Source organism: Stylophora pistillata, chromosome 10, assembly GCF_964205215.1.
Source record: "Stylophora pistillata chromosome 10, jaStyPist1.2, whole genome shotgun sequence".
Lineage (NCBI taxonomy): Eukaryota > Metazoa > Cnidaria > Anthozoa > Scleractinia > Pocilloporidae > Stylophora > Stylophora pistillata.
This window is the reverse complement of record NC_142528.1, coordinates 5801126-5824304: the sequence shown is the minus strand read 5'-3', so window position 1 is coordinate 5824304 and position 23179 is coordinate 5801126. Positions and strand designations below refer to the sequence as shown.

General features: G+C 36.6%; 1 protein-coding gene and 1 long non-coding RNA gene across 4 annotated transcripts; one reads left to right on the top strand and one right to left on the bottom strand.

The window, feature by feature from the left end:
- The first annotated feature begins 4339 nt into the window (after positions 1-4339).
- On the top strand, positions 4340-6402 carry LOC148721544 (uncharacterized). The gene is made up of 2 exons (XR_015992204.1): positions 4340-4707; positions 5352-6402. It is a non-coding gene; the product is annotated as an uncharacterized LOC148721544 (long non-coding RNA).
- An 807-nt stretch (positions 6403-7209) lies between these two features.
- Positions 7210-19762, bottom strand: LOC111323996 (galanin receptor type 1). 3 transcript variants are annotated; one of them, XM_022927458.2, is made up of 3 exons: positions 19655-19762; positions 15139-15503; positions 7210-9486 (listed from the first exon to the last, which is right to left on the bottom strand). In XM_022927458.2, the coding sequence occupies exon 3, from the start codon at positions 9411-9413 to the stop codon at positions 8322-8324; it is 1092 nt and encodes a 363-aa protein (XP_022783193.2). In that variant the 5' UTR covers positions 9414-9486; positions 15139-15503; positions 19655-19762; the 3' UTR covers positions 7210-8321. The 3 variants fall into 3 exon arrangements, with proteins under 3 accessions (XP_022783193.2, XP_088591229.1, XP_022783194.2); XM_088735103.1 differs by lacking the exons at positions 15139-15503; positions 19655-19762 and adding an exon at positions 14365-14702; XM_022927459.2 differs by lacking the exons at positions 15139-15503; positions 19655-19762 and adding an exon at positions 11141-11322.
- Positions 19763-23179: the final 3417 nt, after the last annotated feature.

Below are 23179 nucleotides of genomic sequence, written 5' to 3'. Positions count from 1 at the left end.
AAGCTTTTCCATTTATCTAAGACACACTTTTATTGCTGATCTCTACTTCATGTAAGAGTACATTGCTATCTAAATATGGTCAATCAAGCCATATACGTAACATTCCTATAGATGCCAAAGGTTGAAATTCAAGTACTTTTCAATGAATTTAAAGGCCAAGTTTTAGAAAATTGAAGGACCCCTTTTGGAAAGGTTTGCATAAGCAATTTTAAAATCATTTAATATTATTTCTCAGGTTTTCCATGAAAGTACTGTAATTTTCAACTTGAAAACTGCTAAATAAAAAGCATTGCAAAAATCAAGCCTTAGTCCTCAAATTTAAGTACTTTCAAGGCCTTGAGTTTTTAATTTTTAAATTCAAGCATCTTCAAGGACTTTCAAGGCTTTTACAAACCCTGAGTGGGTAATGTGCTTAATTGTCTTTAACTGCAAGAAGAATGGAATTTTTTATCTATTATTGGTACCAAGTCAAAGTTTGTTGCCAAATGTTCACAGAAGGAGAGTTGTCAGAAATCAGTAGATTGAGGCAATATTACTGTTCAATAGCTCATATTGTTTTTAATAGAAAAATCTCTGAATATTTAATACTGCTGATGGCCACAACAAGAGAAGCGGTGCTATTTACAGTTTTAGTGTGTTCAATTAAAGGCATTCGACTTTCGTTACATACCAAGAGGGAAAACACATATTTTGACCTTTTTGTGGGTTTCAAAATTAATGTCATACAAAAATCTGAAAACCACATTAATAACCCTGTGCATTCAACTATTATTTCTTACAAGATTTTTGAGAATTGGTTTGCTGTCAACTGAATCAGACAATATTCCTTCACTGTAATCACTTTTAAGATCTAAACTTGCTTCAGTTATACAAACATCAGTTTTTGGCAAATCATCTGACCGTAAATACTTGTTCAAAGATGAATTTCGATAATCTTTTGCCATACTGTACATGATTTTATTACAGAGTAGCAGAGTGAATAGAAAGCCAGTACAGCACAATTCACATTGAACTTTCTGGTTTCACAGGCATGACTGAAAATGGGCACTATTTTGAACTTTATCAATTTTAACCCCTTTCAACTCAAATATATCGTTATGTATACTCTGAAAATAATGTACTAAGCTATTCAGTGATGTTACTTCAAGCAGCACACATGTACCTTGAGAATGGCTTCTACCATAAATATCCCTTGCATGAGAATCGAATATTTTCAAGCCCACATTGCCTTTACAACAGGTAGCAACCGCAGTACATCCTTTTGTCAAGACAAAATTTTTGAAATTTTTGGCTATAAGTGAAAAAGGCTCTATCTACGGAGGTACTGTACTGATATCCTTCTATTGTAGTTTCTTGCTGAATATTGCCAGTGTAACTTTCACTGTATTGAAGCTCATAGTCAGTCTTGAACACATTTAAAAGTGTGGGTAATTCTGTCTGCATTAAAAATGATTGTCTGGCTAACTGAGACAAACTTGAATACAACTGATTTCCAATATTGATTATTGAAACCAGATCATTAGCAGAATTGATTCCTTGTTTGTTATTGTAAATCAAAGAGCATAAACTCATTGCAACACACTGTTGTCCTGAATTTTGTCCAAATACCAACTCATTAGCTTGGCTATATAGTGCCGTTATTGGTTTGCTAGGGTCAATGTAGATTGGAGTAGGACCAGGGTTTTTCTCCATATCTGAACTCAGTTGAAATTTACAATAGTTTGATACGTGTCTGACTCTTACAAAAACACATGTGTCTATTACAAGAAAACATTGATAAATACCGACCTGCTCTATACTTCAATTTAATTATCCTTTGATATACCCTCACAGAACAATTCAACAAATACTTCTTCTCATGTTGTGTAACTTTATATAATCTTATCCTCTTCGTATTAAGCTTACAAATATTCTTTGTAACTCTTCTAACCTTCACATAACGACGTAACCAAGAGGAATTCGGTATGCTTGGACGAATACGCTCCTAAACAAATTCCTTCAGTTTTCTGCCCTTTCTTCTGAGACGTTTCAGAGCAGCTTCTTGTATTCTACTGGGTTCTCGATCACGTCTAAATACACGGTTGTGTTTACATGTAAACATAATTAACAATTATTCCACGAGCGCGCGTTGGATATGAGATGATAGATAGCCAACGAGGCGCGTAGCGCCGAGTTGGCTATAATCATCTCATATCCAACAAGCGCTCGTGGAATAATTGTTTTATTAAAAGCGCCCTCAAGAAATTATTATTTTGTAAGAAGAAACTGGATCTTTTAGCTCCCTTTTGATTTTTAAGCTGACGCGTACGCTTACCATATTTGTAGATTATGGTATATAATCTACAAATATATAATCATCTCATATCCAACAAACGCGAGTGGAATAACTGTTTTATTAAAAACGTTAAATTAAGTTATTAAATTTTATTCTTTTTTTAGCTCCCTTTCAATTTTAAGCTGACGCGTGCGCTTATCATATTTGTAGATTATGGTATATTGGCTCATATACCATAATGGCTAAGCCAATAAAAAGTCTTGAATTGCATTATCCAATGATCCAGTTTTTAATAATAAGAGATAGCTCGTTTGATATAGCAGGTTTCGCTTGATATTTTTCGATAGAAGGTTCACTCGTAAATTGATCTCTCGTAAAGTTCTCGGACCGACCCGTTCCCAAAACGCTCCACAATTTTTAGCGTGGGTCTACTGATAACGATGTGTGACTTTCTATGTATACTGAACGTAATAGCCATCGAATCTCTTTCGCGTACATCAGTCCACGAAGGCAGCCATTGCTTTTCCATGCGCTCTATAGTTCATTCTACGCATGCGCATACACTTCACGCATGCGCCGTAGTGGAACTGCGTTTTGTGAACGAACGCAAAAAAAAAAAAAAAGAAAAAAAGCTGAATTTATAGCTCGGGCGTTTCCTCCGGAAAGCCCGAGTAACTCGGCGAAGTTGTAATAAGAAACTGCACTCTACGGAAACCTTAATACGAACAACTGATGCTATCTTAAGTGCGATTGAGGAGAAGAAAATTACCGCTGTTGTCTTACTTGATATGAGCAAGGCTTTCGACACGATAAATCATGGAATCTTACTCAACAAACTGCTGGATATTGGAATCTCGCCATCCAGTGTTGCTTGGTTCACCAGCTATCTCTCTGACAGACGACAAGTAGTGCGCATAAATTCTGCATTGTCTGATCCTCTACCCATTGTATTAGGCGTGCCACAAGGAAGCGTCCTCGGACCTATTTTGTTTAATATCTATGTAAATGATTTGCCCCTCGCCCCCCGGTCCTGTCTTACTGAAAGTTACGTCGATGACACAAAACTTTACATTTCTTTCCCAGTCCAAGACTGGGCTAAGGCTGTTGCCGATCTTAACGCTGATCTTCTACAGATTCGAAACTGGTGCTTGGCAAATCGTCTTCTCTTGAATCCTGATAAAACTAAGCTTATTATTTATGGAAGTCGACAAAATTTAAGTAATATCCGGGTTATTCGTCTCTCCCTCTTAGGAAAGGAACTAATACCGGTGCACGTCGTTAAAGACCTAGGCGTGACTTTTGACTCCAGCCTTACTTTTCACGAGCATATTGTTAAAACAGTTTCCTTCTGCTTCTCGAGTTTAGCTCAAATTAATCGTGTTAAGGACGTGTTTAACTACCCCGCTGGCAGAGGCGTTTATTTGTTAACTTCCCCTACAGTCCACGTAAAAATAAAGTCCTCTGCGCTCGGCCTTTTAAATCTTCTTCAAGCATGCGCGGCCTGTTGCTTAGAAACAAATTAGTTCCCGGCAGTACTCGGCCAACTTTCAACAGCCATGTTCAGTGCGAAGGTAGTTCACCAAAGGAACAAGTAGCTGATAAATCAACGATTTACCGCGGCCAGTAGGTAAAGAAACGAATGTATCTCGACCAGATATGAAACTTTCGACGGCTATAAATTGCTCTGAGGTTAAATCGTAGCTTGAAAGTAAAAAACTCTTCGAAACACTGACAATACTTTCCCGAAGAACATTGAAGGACGCCAAAACCGTGATTGTTGGTCTTGCTATACAGCTAAATAGGATGAGTGCACATAAAAACGTGTTTAAAACAAGTTCTGACCGGTTTCGCAAATCAGGTTATCCACAAACTTGGATAATTCCCAGGCGCATGCTCGAAGAAGATTTAACAGGCCGAGCGCAGAGGACTTTACTTTTGCGAAGACCGTAGGGGAAGTTAACAAATAAACGCCTCTGCCAGCAGAGTAATGTTTGACAGATCGACCTTATTGATAATAATTAACACTTTAGTGTTTAGTAAGTTATTTTATTGTTCCTCCAGCGGACACTAACCTTCTCAAGCTACAAGCGGTCCAGAATTTTGCAGCCCGGATTATCTGTGGTCTCAGAAAATTTGACCACGTGACTCCGCTTCTGAGAGAACTGCACTGGCTACCTATTAAATCTCAGCTACATCTCAGTGACGCCGTATTTGCTTTTAAATGTATGACCAGCTCCGCTCCTACTTATCTCTCCTCGAAGTTTCTAACACGTGGTGAGATAAGTGGTCGCACGACCAGAAGCTCCCAAATTCTGCATATACCCTTATATAGAAATAAATCTGGACAAAGGACTTTCTTTTATCGTACAGTAAGTCTATGGAACAGTTTAGATAATACCCTCAAACTCTGTAATTCTTCTCGTGATTTTAAAGTGCACCTACACCCAAAAATTTTTTTTCGCTTAACGAAGTAAGCTTATTTTTTTGAGTATTTCTGCGCAAAAATTTTTTTATTTGCTCAAATCTTCAATTTTCTATGCCCAGTCAAAATACGGAAAATCGGCCGCCATCTTGCCCCACGACCGAGTTTAAAGAGGAATGGCTCTAGTGGGTAATGTGACGTCAAATCGAGAACACGAAAGTCTGCTTTTCACACATTTTCACTTGTTTGGGAAGGTTGTAGTCGATAATTGTCCGAAAATATGCCGACTAAGTGTGCTGTAGAAGGATGTAGCAACGTGCGAAATTTGGAAGAGGGTATCGCGCTCCATACAATCTTCATACAACACACCTAGTAGGCATATTTCGGACGATATCGACGACAATCTTCCCAAACAAGTGAAAATGTGTGAGATGCAGACTTTCGTGTTCTCGATTTGACGTCACATTACCCGCTAGAGCCATTCTCCTTTAAACTCGGTCGTGGGGCAAGATGGCGGCCGATTTTCCGTATTTTGATTGGGCATAGAAAATTGAAGATTTGAGCAAATAAAAAAATTTTTGCGCAGAAATACTCAAAAAAATAAGCTTACTTCGTTAAGCGAAAAAAATTTTTTGAGTGTAGGTGCACTTTAAGCGTAAACTTAGAGCCAAATTACTTGCTGCTTTCCTCTCTCATCGCACTTAGTCGTAACTTTGGCGAACATTTATTAAGATTTTAGCTTCCTTAATTTTTCTATTATACATTTTAGTATTGTAATTTTGTAATTTTTAGATCATTGTCACCGAAAAACCCTCTTTAGGGAGTGTATTGTATTGTATTGTACTGTCATTCCGTTTCCTGTACAGTTTGATTCGCCGCTTCTTCCGTTAAATATTCTGCCGGATTGATTTAACTTGATTTCTCTGGAATTATTCAACCGTTCAACGCGTGTTCGATTGTTCAAGCCCTGGGGTCAAACTCCCCTTAACTCAGTCTGCACGTGGCTTCGTCCTGGAAAGTCAGACTTCAAATTTATCGCGCAATTGAAAAAGTAGCTCTTGGTTCAGAGATTATTAGCCTCGTCGGTATTTCATACATCAATCAACGCGAAAGGAAACTGCATTTCGTATGAATTGTAAGTCCGATTAGTCAGACAGACGTTTGCTAAGGGGTGGTGGCACGGAACCTATTTTAAACCATCTGTACTAAGTTACTGGTCATCGAGGCAAAGGCTTTATAAAGTAGAACTACTTCCTGGAAAAAGTGACTTTATCAACGTCCTGAAAAGGTTGGAGGGGAGAAACATTTTATCTGTGAAACCACCAAACAGAAACACAAATTGAGTTGTTGGTCTTCTTTGTACAAGACCGATCATATCAACACGTATTTTTTTTTTTTTTTTTTTTGACCAGAACAGATTTGAAACAAGAACAGTTGACTCCAAACCTCGTTATGACAGAGGCCATTGATGCGTTTATCACAGAAAACGAATGGGTAGTGGAAGAATATTAAAGCAAAATTCATTGAACTATGTAAATATTCAAGAAATCTCTTCAACACAGTTATTTTGATAATAAATAGCGTTTAGCGGCAAAGTAAATTGAAGCTTAAGAGGGAGCTTATGGTAAATCGTAGAACTATTTATAAAGTCATTAGTTGTTTTACAACTTTTTCTTTTTATCATAAAGCAGGCGAAGCTTTGTCAGTTCTGTTTCGTGCTCTTTTATTCCAATTGCCGGCGATCAAGCCCTCATCGATACCGCAACAGGATGGGTGTTCCTCTACCCACGGGAAGATATGAAATGAGTTGGGAGAAGTCTATTAGGGAGGTGTCACTGATAATTATTCTTTCGCTGGCTAGCGTCGCTCAAGGCGTCAAGCTTTTTCGCGGGCAGAGAAACGCTCGTACTGGAGCGCCAATAATAAGGGTCTTCTAGCAGGCTATTATTTCATCGGTAGCATTACCTTCATAAAAACTTTGTTAGACGACGACATGGAATCAGGGAATGCTCCTGACAAACTCAGTCAGAACAGACATGGACTGTTGTTGATAAATGACTACGATTCATTCCAGCCTGACTGCACATGTGACCACGATTGCTCTTCATAAAGTTATGTCAACAGTATCATTACCTTAGCGTGGACTAGACTTCCAGTAAGCGAGGCGCAGACATTTAAAAGAAGGGAAGCCCCCATCCAAACCTCCTCATTTTCTCACTCTACGCCAGTCTCCCGCACCGGTTTTCAACTGAATGCTTTGAACAGGTTACAATTAGCTTGGGGTGTAAAATGCACGCATCCTTTCGGTTCCCGACTCTTCTAAATTCAAAACCCCTACTTTAGTTTTTACATAGTTTACTTTTAAGGATTGTTCTTCTCAGTAATGACACGAAAAGAAGAGGCTTGAGTTGTGAAAGCGCTTAAACATGACACGGCATGATATAGGGGTTGCTGATGAGGTCGTAATAATGATTTACATATTACTTAATATGCACGTTCTTATGTTCAAGAATCAGAACAATACTGTTTTACTTCGGTTAAATGATAAGTTTTACAGCAAATACTGATCGATATTTACTGATTTGTGAAAAGAAAATATAATTGATGCAATCATTCGCTGTTTTGATTTAAAAGATTTCTTTTCGACCACGAAACAAACCGCACACGTGCCAGCGAAAAAGCGTGCTTTAAAGAAGAGTGCTCCGAAGGGTTAGTTAACTCCATCCCTTTCTATTCTTTCCCACGCCTTCCCTCTAAAAAGATTACGTCCTCTCTAAATCAGATCTGGAATCCATCCGAAGGAATTCTGGGAATGATTTAGGCAGGTTCAAGCAACTCTGGTTTTAAGTTTAACTGCCCGGTACTCCTAAGATGTGATCTTAATTTCCCCCGTCAAGTTTGCTCTGCGTATCCAAATGAATTAGCCAACCCCTTCACTCTCAAGATCCCATTAGTAATTCTCCTGACTGTGTTCCATACGATTCTTATGATGTTGGTTTGGAGAATTTGAAGTTGGATCAACCAAATAATCCCCTAATTGATATTTTTCTTTATTCACTACGCTTGTCTATTTGATATTGTTTTGATATTGTAAGGAGAAATTCTGTCTTGGTCACACTCATGGGAGTTGACAGAATTTGTTGTTGTATCAAGATAATGCCCTATTGCTAATGCTATATTTCCCATTCTTTTCAACTCTTTCCCTTTTTTTTAGAATACTATGATAGGACTAACTTACGCGTGAGTCACTGAGAGGTTGAACACTTAAGCTATTTTTTTTATTTAAGCTATTTTTGCGCCCTTTGCACACTGCACGTGTCTATCAAATGCAATTGACTGATCATGAGAAGCACGCGCTCGTTTGATAAAGCAGTCTGTTCAAATTCCCTTTTCAAATTACCAGTTCTTAGCATCTCATCCTTGACGTGGCCTTGATCGTTTTATTTTAGTTGTTCTTTTCTCTGTATATCCTAGGCGCCAAAAGAAGATAAGGAAACTCCCGCCATCCTTTCAACAATATTTTTCGCTGTTTTCATTTTGAGTTCTAATTGGCTACTTGTAATCTTTTCCTTTGTTTTGATTGGCTGGTGAGTTTATTTGAGTTTAGCTTCAAGGCTCCCCATTCTACACATCTGTCTCTCGGTCGGGATTTGGTGGAGGCATAGTTGCCGAAACAGAAAAGCGATATGTGATGGATGCATCATGTTTTTTCCTCGGCTCGTGGCACAGACGCTGACATTTAAAGTTCAAAATGTTTTTGAATTGTTGTCGAAACTCTTCGCTCACAAGGGAGTAGATAATCGGATTTGCAGCACTGTTTGTCAGCATTAGAATAATAAATATGTTATACATGACCCAAATGTATTTTATGCGACCCACGTCTATGAAAACTCTGATTACTTGAAGAAGATGAAATGGGAACATAGTGATAGCGAAGACAATCACCACCGGCACGAGGATTTTAAGAGCTTTTGTGTTTGCGGTTTCGAATTTTTTCTTTCTTTCTCTCTTGTAAGAGCCAACCATGTTATGCATTTTTTTGTGGAGTATTTTGCTGTCGCGAATCTTGCATGCGATCTGTCGATACGCCCATAGAATCAAGAACAGTGGTATAACGTACCAAAAAATTGTCACCGAAAACACGTAAACGGCAAAGGTGGTGTGACTTGGCCACATTGGAGTACAGTCAACAGTGCCGTTATTTTTTATGTAGTCCATTACCAAATAAACTGGAAACACAACACTCATGAAGCTTGCAATCCAAATTGCCAGTATCACCCATTTTGCAATCGTCCTCGACCTGTATGCTGTCATTCCACGAACAATTGCCGTGTGGCGGTCCATTGCTATGGCAACAATGGAGCCTATGGAAGCGCTGTAGAAGATATCCGTAAACGGGTACACAAACTTGCATACAAACCTTCCGAGGGGCCAATTGTCAGGATCAGCGGCTTTCACAAGAGTCAGCGGATAACAAATTGCCAGTACACTGATATCTGCAATAGCCAAGTTGAGGATGTACTTGTGTACAGCGGTTTTACCAGCGCGGTTTGCTCCTGTGATAATAACAACCAAAATATTACCCAGAACTCCAATGGAGCAGATTATAGCACTCAACGTAAGGCGAAGAGTGACGGCGTACCTCGGTTCCAGTTCAGGACGCGGACCGCCCGATCGACTTGCGTTGGGGTAGCTTGAGTTATTAAGATAATTCATCCTTCTAAGAACAGATTGTCGAAACGTGTAATGTTTACTGGAGGCCAACAAACAAGAACTTGCTTACTTCTCTCTGAAAAAAAAGACAAAACTACGGTTAAATATGTCAAATATATTCTAACGAATGGTATTTGAAAGCGGTTATGTTCGGTGGAAGAAACTTTTTGGATATGAAAGTGCACAATCAGGCACAAAATGATACTGTAACGCGATAACTTTGAGACCTTCAAAATACTAAACAATTAGTGACCTTCAAAATACTACTAAACAATTACAGGGCAAACTGCAATTTAAGAATTATCAATGGAATTATCAATGGTAATATAAATGAGTTTATATTTTCTTGAAACATGTCAATGAAATAAAAGATACCTATAAAGCAAATTAAATTTTATTTGATATTAACAGAGTAACCTTTTTGGAAATAGAAAACCTCGGTTGAAACTCTAGCCTTTGTATTACGAACAAGGCTTTTAAAAGCAGCCAACAACATTGAAAGACAGCTATTCAGTTGACTCCTTTCAGCACATGTTATTAGTCAAAGGATATTAAAATTATAACTTCATGCCGAACCTCAAACCCTCTATAAAACTGAGTTAAAAAACAAGCGGAACTTGTACACTTTTTAGATTTGGTGCTCTCTGTACCTGTAACTACGCGCTTTCTTGGTTTGGTAAAGATCGTTTGTAGGTTGTCAGTGCTTTACCAAAGGTAATTCTTCGAGATAGCGATAACTTCAATTGGGGTAACTTGAGATAATAAACATATTAGGAGACCCTTGTGTTTCAAACATTTGTACCGGCCATCCCTTTGGCTAAGTCCTTACAGAGGAAATTTGTATCTAAAAGCAATTTCAAGTTCTACCAAATGAGCAAATAATGAGGGATTAGTGCTGATTTTTAGGGAAGAGATAGAAGGGAACTGAAAGTCGACGATAACGGCTGCACTCCAGACTAACATAACCGTGCCAATCGCACGCATTGTTCCTCAAGTCGCTCCAAGGGATTGGAACATGTTCAACTCAATGTGATTAGATGAAATTCGACAACAGAAAATACTAGCGCTGGTATGGTATCAACTCAAGTCCAAAGTCCATGTCTGGAATTAATAAATCAGTGGGCCAGTTCTGACAAATATTTCGTTACAGCTTTGTTTGCGATCACCATGAAAATGTTCTGTCAGAGAGAATCTGGGTGAGAAAATTTAGTGGAAGGCGAAAGCAGAGAAGCAACTTTCCTTTCCAGATTATAAATAAATAAATACATCTGTTTCAGTTCATCAAAGAAGCATGCATCGAGGGCAAGGACTACATCAATCGCTGTGGCAATTGAAGGGTGTTTCTAAATAATTGAAATTCTATATGAAGTGCAACAACTGTTTACCCCCGTCAAAAAGAAACAACTGATAAGACCTGATTTGCTTATGGTACGGCCGATTATTCATGAACCCTAGCAAACGCACATGTCTAATTCCATGAGTCTCAAAATACCTTATTCCTGGGCTTAATCCAGCTTAAAATTAAATATGTAATCAACAAATATGAAGACTAGATCTTAGATGAAAAAGACCTACATTTCCAAACCACATGTTCTCATGTTTGCATTCATGGTCGTAATTTTTTATGAAAAAAAACTATTAATAATTATGTATGTTTAAATTGTTCTGTTTGTCGCATTTGCCAATAGCCTGAAAATAACAAATAACTGGACATCAAAACACAGCCCTACCTCGCTCGGTAAAACCAATCTTGTACGATCCACCCAAACCGTAACCTTCGTCAAACAATACAATGCAATCAAGCGTTCGAACGTTTAGCGAACGAACTTCATTGTTTAAGAACGAGTTCCGGCTTAATCCCAAGAAAAAACGGCGAATTGGATAGAGCTCTTTAATAGTCCTTAAGTTTATCGCGCAATTGAAAAACTAGCTCTTGGCTCAGAGATTATCAGCCTTGTCGGTATTTCATACATCAATCAACACGAACGGAAACTGCATTTCGTATGACTTGTAAGTAAATTAGCCAGACAGACGTTTGCCAGGGAGTAGTGGCACGAAAGCTATTTTAACCATCTGGGCTAAGTTGCTGTTCATTGAGGCAAAGGCTGTCATAATTTCAAAGGAGAACTACTTCCTGGAAAAGAAATGACTTTAATAACCTCCGAAAAAGGTTGAAGAGGAGAAACATTTTATCCGTGAAACCACCAAACAAAAACGCAATTTGAATTGTTTGTTATCTTTGTACAAGACCGATCAAATACCATATCAACACCTTGCAGAGTAGTTTTCTTTTTTTTTGTAAACTGAGAGATATCCCAAGTTTATTAACCATCCAAATGGTGACCAAGATAGAGTTTCTCCTTACAACATCAATACAATATCAAGCAGACAAGTGATGAGAATAAAGAAAACTATCAACAAGCGCACTTTTAGTTGATCCAATACCAAATTCTCCAGACTTACGTGATAAGAATTGTATGGCAGACGGTAAAGAGAATTCCTAAGAAGATCTTGGGAGTGACGGGGTTAAAATTGTATTAAGGGCGTGTTTAATTAAGTACGATCTGTCTCATCCATTAAATTATTTTTTTTTTTATTTAACTTTAGAGGTGGAAAAAAGGTCAACAGAGTGATTGACTAGAAAAAATTGACATCACTGTGATACCAGAGGATCACGTCTCTTTGTCACTGACTCGCAGTCATTCTTGTAGTACTCGAGGGATATTATTGATGTAATCAAGGTTCAAAGAAAGGCCAGGTTAGGAAGCTAAATTACATTTAAACAAGGGAACAAAAATTACACGCCTGTCATTCCTTTTTCTGTATTCGTTAGTTTGGCAACGACGAAACAGGAAATTGAAATAATCCGCCATCTATTTTCACTTTCAAATGGCACACCGTTGTCTTGAGACACACCTATTTGTAAAATCAACAATGATCTTTTTTTTTCCGGTAGGGTTTCTGAAGGTCTGTTGTTGAAGTACACGAGCTTGCATGCAATTTTGGAGCAAAAGTCTTTACTCACAATGGGTGTCAGTGTTCTTTGATTTTTAAAACAAACAAGTATTATTGTTATGATGTTAATCTTGTGATGCTGACCTTCTATAGTTAACGGCAACTCATGATGCAACACGTCTTGCCACTTTCTGGCAAATAGGGCAGAGAATCCTTCTTCTCCACCTACCTCTCCCGTCACTTGATGTTCCTCGTAATAATTATCAAGACTTTTTAAAACGATCAAATCTTAAAAAAATAAATCAACGAATAAAAAAAAAAAAAGGTAGAAAGAGAAAATGACGGGCTAAAGTCATGGTTAAAATTTTTTGGCGGAACCCTTAAATCTCTCTCATTCTCACTAGCCTAGGTTGAAAACAAAAAAACCAACTTGCTCCCAGAAAGCGATAATTACACAGTTTTGCGAGTCAGTTTGACACAAGCATGCATTGTGACTTACGTAAACACAAAATGATATGATGTGAAGGTCGCACCAGTGTTATTTTTTCGAAAATGGATACGGTAGATGGCATGACGGACACATTTGAAAAATGCCTTGAGGCGTTATGACCAAGTCGCACTTAGTGATTCGTGATATGTTACGATTGATGGGAAAATTCACGCCTTACTTCGTGGTTTAATCTGTTAGAAGATAATTTCAAGAAACTATTTCAGGCTGGACTTGATCTAGTAACACGACAATTTGAAAGAAATTGCTATAAGTGATTGGCAGGCAAAAATATACACTATTTGACGGAGCACTGATACACCATCCAAGAGTTAGGAAATTATTTCAGGTTGTGTTTTTTGGAGATGATCAAGATTAGAAATGATCTTAGATATCTGAGACAAACTTTGTACCAGATACAAAACCCCGATTGAATTGAGGTTTTGTAATACAATCGACGGGGTTTTTTAATATATCACTGCAACTGAAATTACTTCTAAAATTTGCATTTTGTTACAGTATAGCTTATAATATTATAAATAAAGGCTGATAGTTTCGAAAGAAACTGTTTAGGGCTGCGTCGGTGGGGGTAACGAAATAATTTGGATATATCAACAAAGTTGAAATGGTAAATTGGCCACCGTAACGATTACAAAAGCTGACGTTTCGAGCGTTAGCCCTTCGCTCCGACGAAGGGCTAACGCTCGAAACGTCAGCTTTTGTAATCGTTACGGTGACCAATTTACCATTTCAACTTTGTTGATATATCCAAATTATAATATTGTAGACAAATAAATTTATTGAGGAAGCTAGCTAAATAATTTTAAACAAGTCGCATTTCTGAAAAAAAAAAAAAAAAAAAAAATTTTGATAGTATTCAAAAACATCCAAATTACTTCTAAAATTTGCATTTCGTTCCAGTATAAGTCATGATATTATAGAGAAATAAATCTACTGAGACTGAGCGAGCTGAAAAATTTCAAACAAGTCGCATTCATGAAAAAAAGCAAAAATTTTTTTTATTATTCTAAAACATCGTGTTTGATGCTCGATCCTCTCAAGCTGTAAAACATAGCGAACAAACTTCACAAGAGAATAAATATTTTATCACTTTTACAGTGACTGGAAATTTCTTATTTTCCTTGATGAGATGTAAGTTGTTTTGCTATTAGACTATCAGTCTGAATGTAGGAGATTTTATAATTTAAAAGGCCTTAGAGAAAAACTGATACGGCTTGATTGAAATAGTAAGGAATTTTTTTTCGGAAAATTTCCATTATTCCCGAATACTTTTCAATTGCATTGATGATATTTCGTAATTTTATTAGTTAGAAATCACCGTTTAAAAAAATCAGACATCTTAGCTTTTGTTTGAGAAACTTGAAATCATCATAATGGACGTTTTGTATTTGTAATTAAAAAAGAAAAAGGGAAGAAGCAAGAAAAAACGCAGCTATTTTCGTGACAGACATCTACCGCGACCACACTACGTCATTTAAAACGTCCCCCTACCTCAAGGTTTTCAACGTTTCCTACTGTTTTCTTGTAAAAGTTTCTCTTCTTTTTCCTTGATTTGTTGAATCATTATCAGTTATTGAAAATGATTTATATACAACTCAGCGTGTTTACCAAAGGTCTAAAAAACACGTTTCGAAATTGTGCAAGAGTTGGCGTCCTTCCCAACACAATCCAACCTTTTTCGCACTTTCCCTTAGTAGGATTTTTGCCAAGTGTCTTACAAGACTGCATGTGAAGGAAGCGCACTTTCTTTTTCAATTTGACGATGGTGTTAATTACAAATGAGACTGGTGTACTTTAAATACCACCAAAATCTACATAAATGTATAACTTAGATATTTCATAAACATCACAAAGAAAGGCGAAAACCCTTTTGTGTTGGTACCCTGAAATTACTTTGTTTTTTTTTTTTTTTGTCAAATGAAGATTATAGAATTTTTTAGTATTCAAACACTTGCTTTTCAACGACAAGCTTATTTTTAATGAGGCCGCTAGTGACGTTCTAAATTGTATAATTGATATGATTTTTTATTAACAGGAGATCTGTTGGCTTAACATATTTCAAAGAAGAAGATCTTTTGCTAGGATGTAGCAGTTAGAAAGCTTTTAGTTTGCGGTTTTTCGGGAACGTCATCCTTACCAGAAATTATTAGCATTCAGTTTTTAAAATTGCAAAACTGAAACATCGGCGAAATCTTTTAACACGTTCATGCAAATATTCACAGACTTCGGAAAGTTTGAAATTCTAATTAAAGCTTAGCAACTTACCTTTTACTAAAAACTGTTAAGTCCGAGTTTTTGTTTTTGTTAAAAGCGTTCGTTTCGAGTTTTGCGCCGAAGAATTGAACCATTTTCAGCTCTTCGTACGGAGTACTTTTTGCTTCTGTATTTGACCATCATTTCATCCGTTTCTGCTACGGTCACACAGATGATGTGATTAGACGGCATGGACTGGAGTATTTGTCGGTAAATATGCCTATCTAATTTACCTATTGCTGATAGGAATTGGCATTTTGTCTTATACCCTGCTTCCGTTTGCTTTGCCTGTGTAAATCCAGTTTTCCCTCCTTCGTAAACGTCTTCAAACAGATTTCATTGAGTAATAAAACCCTCTGATAAATGATCTATGGTATCTGAGGATAAATATAGATAAATCTTAGGTGTCGTTATCTATCGCAAACTAGTGTAAAAGGGCACTTAAAAAAGGAAGAAGAAGCTTTCCAATTTTAACAGACTTTTATGAAGCTGCACGAATTTCTTATTTTTTTAGGTACTATTTTGAATTTTTATCCCTCAGCGCGATCTAGATTTTGAAGAAGTGTTTTTTTCGACAAGTAAGCCACGTATGACGATGATAACTTCAGCCATCTTCTTCTCGAGCACGAATCAGGAAAATTAATTGAAATACCGGTATTTGACTTTTTTTATTTACTTTGTGTTCTCTGTAAGACATGTTTTCCTATAGACTGGGCGAACAGTTCCTGAGACCTGGCTTTGGCGTATAGTTTCCTTGGAAAAACCATTTGCATCTCTATGAGGAGACAAATTATGCCTGGCCACAGAGTTACTGTGAATTTCATTTTCTGTTAATGATACCTTCTATGATGTAATTTATGACGAAAAATTTGTTTTTAACGATAAAAACTTGCGACAAAAACGTTGCTTGATAACATTGTAAAAAAAAAAAAAACGATAAAAAGCTATAGAAAGCTAAAATCGACCACGTTTCGACGTTAACATAACGTCATTATCAAGTCAAGAATGTATAAAAATAAGTTCTATAAATACTAAAAACGAACAATAAGAGAAAATAATTTGCGGGTTAAACAAAAAGTTTAGCACGCATGGAGTCCGTTTGCACGTTCAGATTAGGTTTGAATTTCTTAATATAAAGCATTTCAAACACTAAACAATCAAATTTGCTTTGACACTTTCTGAGAATCTTAAAACGACTATCATTCAAACGATCCCTCCTACCATGAGCTTCATGGAAATGCTTGCCAATTGCCGGATTGTTGTGTTCAGCGACACTTTGAAAAAAGTGTTGGGCCGCATAGCCGACATAATCTGCATCGCACAGATTACATACAAAATGATAAACAAAGCATTGCTGATTAACAATTGACGGCTTGGGTTCTTTAGGTTTTAGGTCTTGTTCTAATTTCTTGCTTACAAAAACTGGCTGCAAAACGAGGCCAATCTTATTACTGAGATCACACAGCTGTCTCCGAACAGAATTAGCTGAAACCTGATCTTTGAATGGTAGATTAATTCTGACTATGTTGCTCTCGTCAGCATTTCTCTCCGCTGTGCCTACAGAAGGTTTACGAGAAACAAAATTGGAAATAACAGAATCTATAAGACTACAAGAGTAATCAAGACGGCTATAAATGGAGCGCAATTTGACGCATTCTTCATTAAAAGCCTCTATTGGGGAAGATAGCGCATAAGCGCGATGTAACATTGTCTTTATAATAAAGAGTCTTTATAGCGTTTGTCAGTATGAATGTGGAAATGTAAAAGCAAGCCAATATTAGTTGGCTTTCTATAGAATTGTTAATCAGCGATGCGTTGTTTGTCATTTTGTATCTGTGCGATGCAGATTATGTCGGCTATGCGGCCGACACCTTTTTCAACGTGTCGCTGAACCCAAAAATTCGGCAACTGGCAAGCATTTCCATGAAGCGCATGGTAGGAGGGATCGTTTGAATGATAATCATTTTAAGATTCTCAGAAAGTGTCAAAGCAGATTTGATTGTTTAGTGTTTGAAATGCTTTATATTAAGAAATTCAAACCTAATTTGAACGTGCAAACGGACTCCATGCGTGCTAAACTTTTTGTTTAACCCGCAAATTATTTTCTCTTATTGTTCGTTTTTAGTATTTATAGAACTTATTTTTATACATTCTTGACTTGATAATGACATTATGTTAATGTCGAAACGTGGTCGATTTTAGCTTTCTATAGCTTTTTATCGTTTTTAAATTTTACAATGTTATCAAGCAACGTTTTGTCGCAAGTTTTTATCGTCAAAAACAAATTCCAAGTCACTTCTTCTACGCAAAATTTGTTTTCTCTTGCATTTTCATTTTTCTGTCTGAACTTAAAATATCAGGTTATAAGTCTGATAGCTTAAGTTGATGAAAAATTTAAAGAAAGAAAGGAAAGAAAAGAAAAAAGAAAAGACAAGTAAAGAGCTAAAACGTTGAATAGAAAATAAACGGAATCTCTCGTCATTTGAACGCTGGGGTATCTCCAAGGATTCCCACGAGGTACTATAATGGAGCCAGTAACCTCTGAGCCGCAAAAAAAGAAAAAAGTGAAAACAGAAAGAAACGTCTGGTTGTACAATTTTAAAGAACAAATCTGGCTTCTTCTTCACGAAATGTTTTCAATTTGAAAAGAAACATCTTAGAAAAAGCAAAATAGGATCAAAAACCAATGATCTATGGTAAAACACTGAAGTTGCTTTTTAAAAGATTTACGGAGGAACAGATTTCATATTTTGCATCGATATGGAAAATATTCCCGAAGGCTGTGCCCCGAAGGAATGGACTCTAGTTCTTATTTGTGGACAAAAACCGAGCTAAAATATGAAGAAAAAGCAAGTAATATCAGTATTTCCCAGCTCTGTTCTCTGTTATTAGCTCAGAATCGACAAGTGCTAAACATTGGAGAGATCAACTCCTTTGTAAAACACTGTAAAATGCTCCAATCAGTGAAAGCTTATGATGTGATAAGGCAAGAGATAAGACTGAGTTCTAACAAAGAAGAAAGGGCTTTTAGTTACCGATTTGGAAAAGGGGATTAATTTAAAACTTATCAAATACTTAGAGTGCTGTGTTTTGTAGACAGCCTCGCAAACGAGGAAAGAAAACCATCTCATACAAGTGTCAACAAATCCTGATTCTTTTTTTTTTGCTAATTTGTCTTTTTGTCTCGTTTGTTTTCACCCTTTTTTTGGAAAATTTCATGATCCCTTTTTTTAATGAAATGAAATGAAGAAAAAAATCTTAAATATTGTTAAATATTATTTGTTGATGTTAGCGATAAACCTAGGTGCACGGATATGTCTACTGCCTCCAAAATTGCCTGACGTTCATGAAATTTTTCCAGTAAGAAGTATGCACAGGTTAATCTGAGATTAAAAGTTCTACCAGTTGATGGGCAAAGTAGCACCTTCTATTAAGCTTGCTTTTGAGATCTTAGCTCCTTTGGCGTTATCTTCGTAAAAGCGGTTTTTGAACAACAATATTATCGAATTTCGTGTCAACTGTTTTGCCACCATCATACACCAGTTTTATTGGATAATGACCTTGTTTTAGTAAATGTTTTTAAAATTCTTTCTATGAATTTTACACTTCAACTGAAGACAAAACTGGGTTTAAGAACTTCGAGTGGAAGACTTACTTACTTTGGAATTTAATAAAAAAAACATTTTTTTCATCATGTCTTTTTGAAAAAAACTCATTAATAACTACCTTTTCTGGGCTGACGTGAAAATACAAAGAAATTTAATTTACTATTTAATTTGAATGTGAAAAGTGGAACATCACACTGCGTTGAATAAAACAGCTGAGGATGTCCAATATTTGAAATAGAGTTTACCACTTAAGGATTTAGTTTTCACTCAAACCACGTTTTATGAATACAGTTTGGAATATTTTAGATGCCTTGAATCTTAATTCAAAACTTTTCTCTTATTTAACTACTTTCTCAGGTCAATTCAAATGCATGGTCTTCTGATGAAAAACAAATGTAACGCTTGACTAGTTTCAGTACAAAAATGATGTTTTTTTTTTCGATGAAAAATCGTTAAAATGTCATCGCCGACATCGAAAAATTAAAGCAAAATTATCTGAATCGAACTGATGATCAAGTAACCGGGAAAAAAAAATTAGTGGAGAAATTCAATTCCCAAAGATCAAATTGAAGGAAATTAAAGCGTCTTGTAATATGGGTAATTTCGCCATGACAAAGCTTAAACCGCAATAAAATTTGTGCATTCTCGTTAATAACAAGAGTTCAGATATATCCTAATATCAGATCCAAAATCATCGCCGGTGGGCTTTGAAAATGGCTGCATTATCTTTACAAATTAAATGCAAAAGAATCATATGCGTGTTTTTTTTCTTTTTGTTTTTTTGTTTTTTTCTTGTTTGGTACAGCTCGTGTTATGCGACTCACTACGATCGCAGGTTCATTATTTTAACAAATTAACCAAAACATATCCTGTTAACATAGTAGAGGAAGACTTTTATGATACATTTTAAACAAACTTACTTGATTTTTCCAAAGTACTGTGAAATGCGCTTAAAATCGTTGTTCTTCAAATCTTATCCTTTTGGAGCACAGAACCCCTTAGATATGATAATACCTTTGCGGTTTGATTTCATCCTCTGTAGTGTAATTAATGTTTTGACTGACAGAGCTGAGAGGGCAATAAATTTTGTAGTGAGTGTTTATTTTTCATTCAGCCAAGGTTAGGAGAGCTGTCAAAAATGGCGGTTTATTTGGCAAGTGCCGTTTACTTTTCGTTCTGCAGGGAATAAATATTGTTCAATATTCTGAAAATCAACGGTCGCTTATTTTAAAATTATTTATTGTTACTTTTACCAGTTCGCATTTAATAACCACGCAATTTTATCGCTTTAGATTTTGTAATATCGCGAAATTTGGAGAAGGAAAAGTAAATCTTTGTTGATGGAAGCATTAGCTGTTAAGCTCCTTTTGATTTTTACCAATCAAAACGTTCTTGGGAGTGATAAGAGATGAAAAGTTTGTGCTAATTTCCTCATAGGTGTCAATCTACATTACAGAAATAAAGTAACGAAGAAAAAAAAAAAAAACACACATGTTAAAGCAATATCACCAGTACACTAGGCAAATGTGACATTTGTTAGCTTGCCATGATGAATTTCTCTCTCTGAAAGTTGAAAGCAAAAGGCTAGCATTTGTGAGTAATTTGGAATCTGTTGGACAAGACGATTTTGAAGAAATATCAAATATATTGTGGCTTTATTTCTTTCTCAAAAAAAAAAAACAACTTTGCCATCTGCTGTTTAATTCTTTTTAGTGTCATTCGCTGGAGTGGTTGTTTGCAAGAAGAATGCCGAAAACCAGGGAAAATACAATCATCAATGCCTATCAAACGCCAGCTGATTAAAACTTGTTATGGAATGTCTGTAAATTTGTTTTCTTTAACGTGACCAAACCGAAAACGTCATTAATTTGCGCGGTTATGATTTTGATTTAAAGGCAGAACTATTACAACTGCTTCTGAATGGCTAGGAAATCTTTGCCTATTCTCCAGATTAAAATACACACACACACACACACAAAGATTGGTAATTTCACATACTCTTTGAACCTTGTCATCAGTTAGAAAAAATTGACTGATAAAATATAAATGATCCAAAAATTTCTTAACCTTACTTATCACTAGGAACAGAATAAAAGGACATTATATTCTATGAAAAAAAGGTAATTACAAAGTGAAAAAAATCTTCGCTAGCCTGGTGTTAGCTCAAGTCCACATGCAAAGTGTTGACTAATTTGTGGTTTCTAATATTTATGGAATTAAGGCGCGAAACTGCCAAAAGATCGATAATCGTGACACAAGTCTTAGAAATGGAAAAATCTTAATTCTATGTACATATTTGCTCTCTCGATAAATAATACCATGATGAGTCGTTAATTAACACAAGCAGACTGAAACAGTGCGGAGAAATAAACAGAAAGCAGAATCTTTTTTGTCTCGTAAGGCCTTTGGCCCATCTCGCCTTTAGCCAAAAAACTCGAAATAAATTGGTTTCACAAAGACATCGACCATTAGTTAACCTCGGCAGGTGTTATTGGCGATGTTACTTCCGATGCTGACAAGGAAAAATTTCATACGAAAATTAGGATTTTAGGGAAATATTATAATACATTGGCAATTATCCTGAGGGGCATGCAACTGGAGTAAACTAAAGAACGGAGAAAATCAAAATCACCAAATGACATTTCGAGTTCTGACTATTTTTGCGAGTTACTTTTAAAAATCCCGGCGGAAATTGTGATAAGAACAAAATACATTTCTAGCTCAATTAGCCGCAAGGTTGCACTCTTCACATGATCAACTCTCACTCTTCAAAAGCACTCTGCCTATGTACTCGTACAACCGACAATCGAATTCAGAGTAGCATGCAAATTTTTTTTGTTGATTAAAGCTTCCCCTTTTTCTTTTGTTATGACTCTTATTTTAACTGAGCAAGACTTATGAGCCAATAATTAAGATATGAAGATACATTTCAACCAGCTTTTCCTGGACTTACCTACGTACCATGCGAGACAAAACGCGATCACCGCTGATTCAGACTCCAAGGTATGGAGAAGCAAATGGTCCTTCCGATTGCGCTATTAAAGAGTCTTTTACCGCGAATGTGATTTTACGGCTTTGCTAACCATGTTTTTTTCTCTGTAACACACGCGCGCACACACACACACACACACACACACACACACACACACACACACACACACACACACAGATTTCATATTCGCACGTGCAGCTAACTGAAGAAACTTACCATTGGTAAATTATATGCTTTTCCTTCAATTCTAGCTGAGTCCATCTTGAAAAGCCGGAGATTAATCACTGACTGCACGTGATGTTCACCTCAATCTAAAATGCGAAGAATAAATTTGTGACAAAATCGTAAAACCCAAATGTAAAAGTGTTAATTCATTTCGCTGTGACGTAACGGAGAATTACCGGCTATTGAAAAATATATTTCTTCTTGCACGATACGACTTCTAAATTGTAACATTATGTCATTTGCTTATCTTTTAATTTACAGTCACTGATGCGTCTTGTCGAAATGGACTCTTTTAAAATCGATCACTTGCATTGTGTTTGCCCGTAAGTCTCCTAAGCAAGTGGTTTGACCGAACTTTACATTTTTCAAGAGGAAAATCGCAAAGCAGATGGCAGAGACCAGAAAAAGGCAAATTTTAATCTCATATAAAAAGTTTCAACAGCCAATTAAATTTACGAAATGTCACAAAAGTGTCATCATTTTATTGAGTTTTACTAAGCTACCCTTTAGATTTAATTTTTTCGCAAAAGAATACTGCATACAAAACGTACGGTAATAGCAATATAGTAAAGAAGGTGTTTCATACAATGGAGAGTCTTCATTCAATAGAAATCAGCAATTTCCGGCGACTCTGAAAACAGTCAGGAAACTTGTCAATGGTACTGTGTGGAAGCTGAACTAGTCTAAAGTCTGACGAATCATGCAAATTTCGATTTCTAGCCTACGTGGCTGATTAATAACACGCTAATTGGTCATTTTTGCAGAGTATCTACTGGCCCCAAATTTTGTCTCATTTCCTCGAACACTGACCTTAAAACTGACTAAATAAAGAGCGAGGACACCGACCAGTAATGGCAGCACAGCTTACTAATTTCGTTGCCATTTTCACTTCTGACCGTAAGACCGCCGTGGCTGTAATAAAATGAGGTGCAAACAGGCCACTCATATACACATTTTCGCCAGCCATCATTCTTGGGAAGGGGCAAGACGCTCCCTTCTTTTGCCTGCAACGGGTTTGTGTCGTTCCCGGTTTCCCTTTCTCCGTTCCTTTTGTTTTTCTGCTTCTCCACACTCCCTGATCTTTGTAGTTCACCCCAGTGTTTCTTATTCTTCTTTTACTAATCCTTGCCACCCACTCCCCTCTAACCCTGTGTACCAGGTCGGATAACCGCTTCCTTAGCCTTCCAATCCCCCGTCCCCACCCCACACCATTTTTTCCACTCATTTT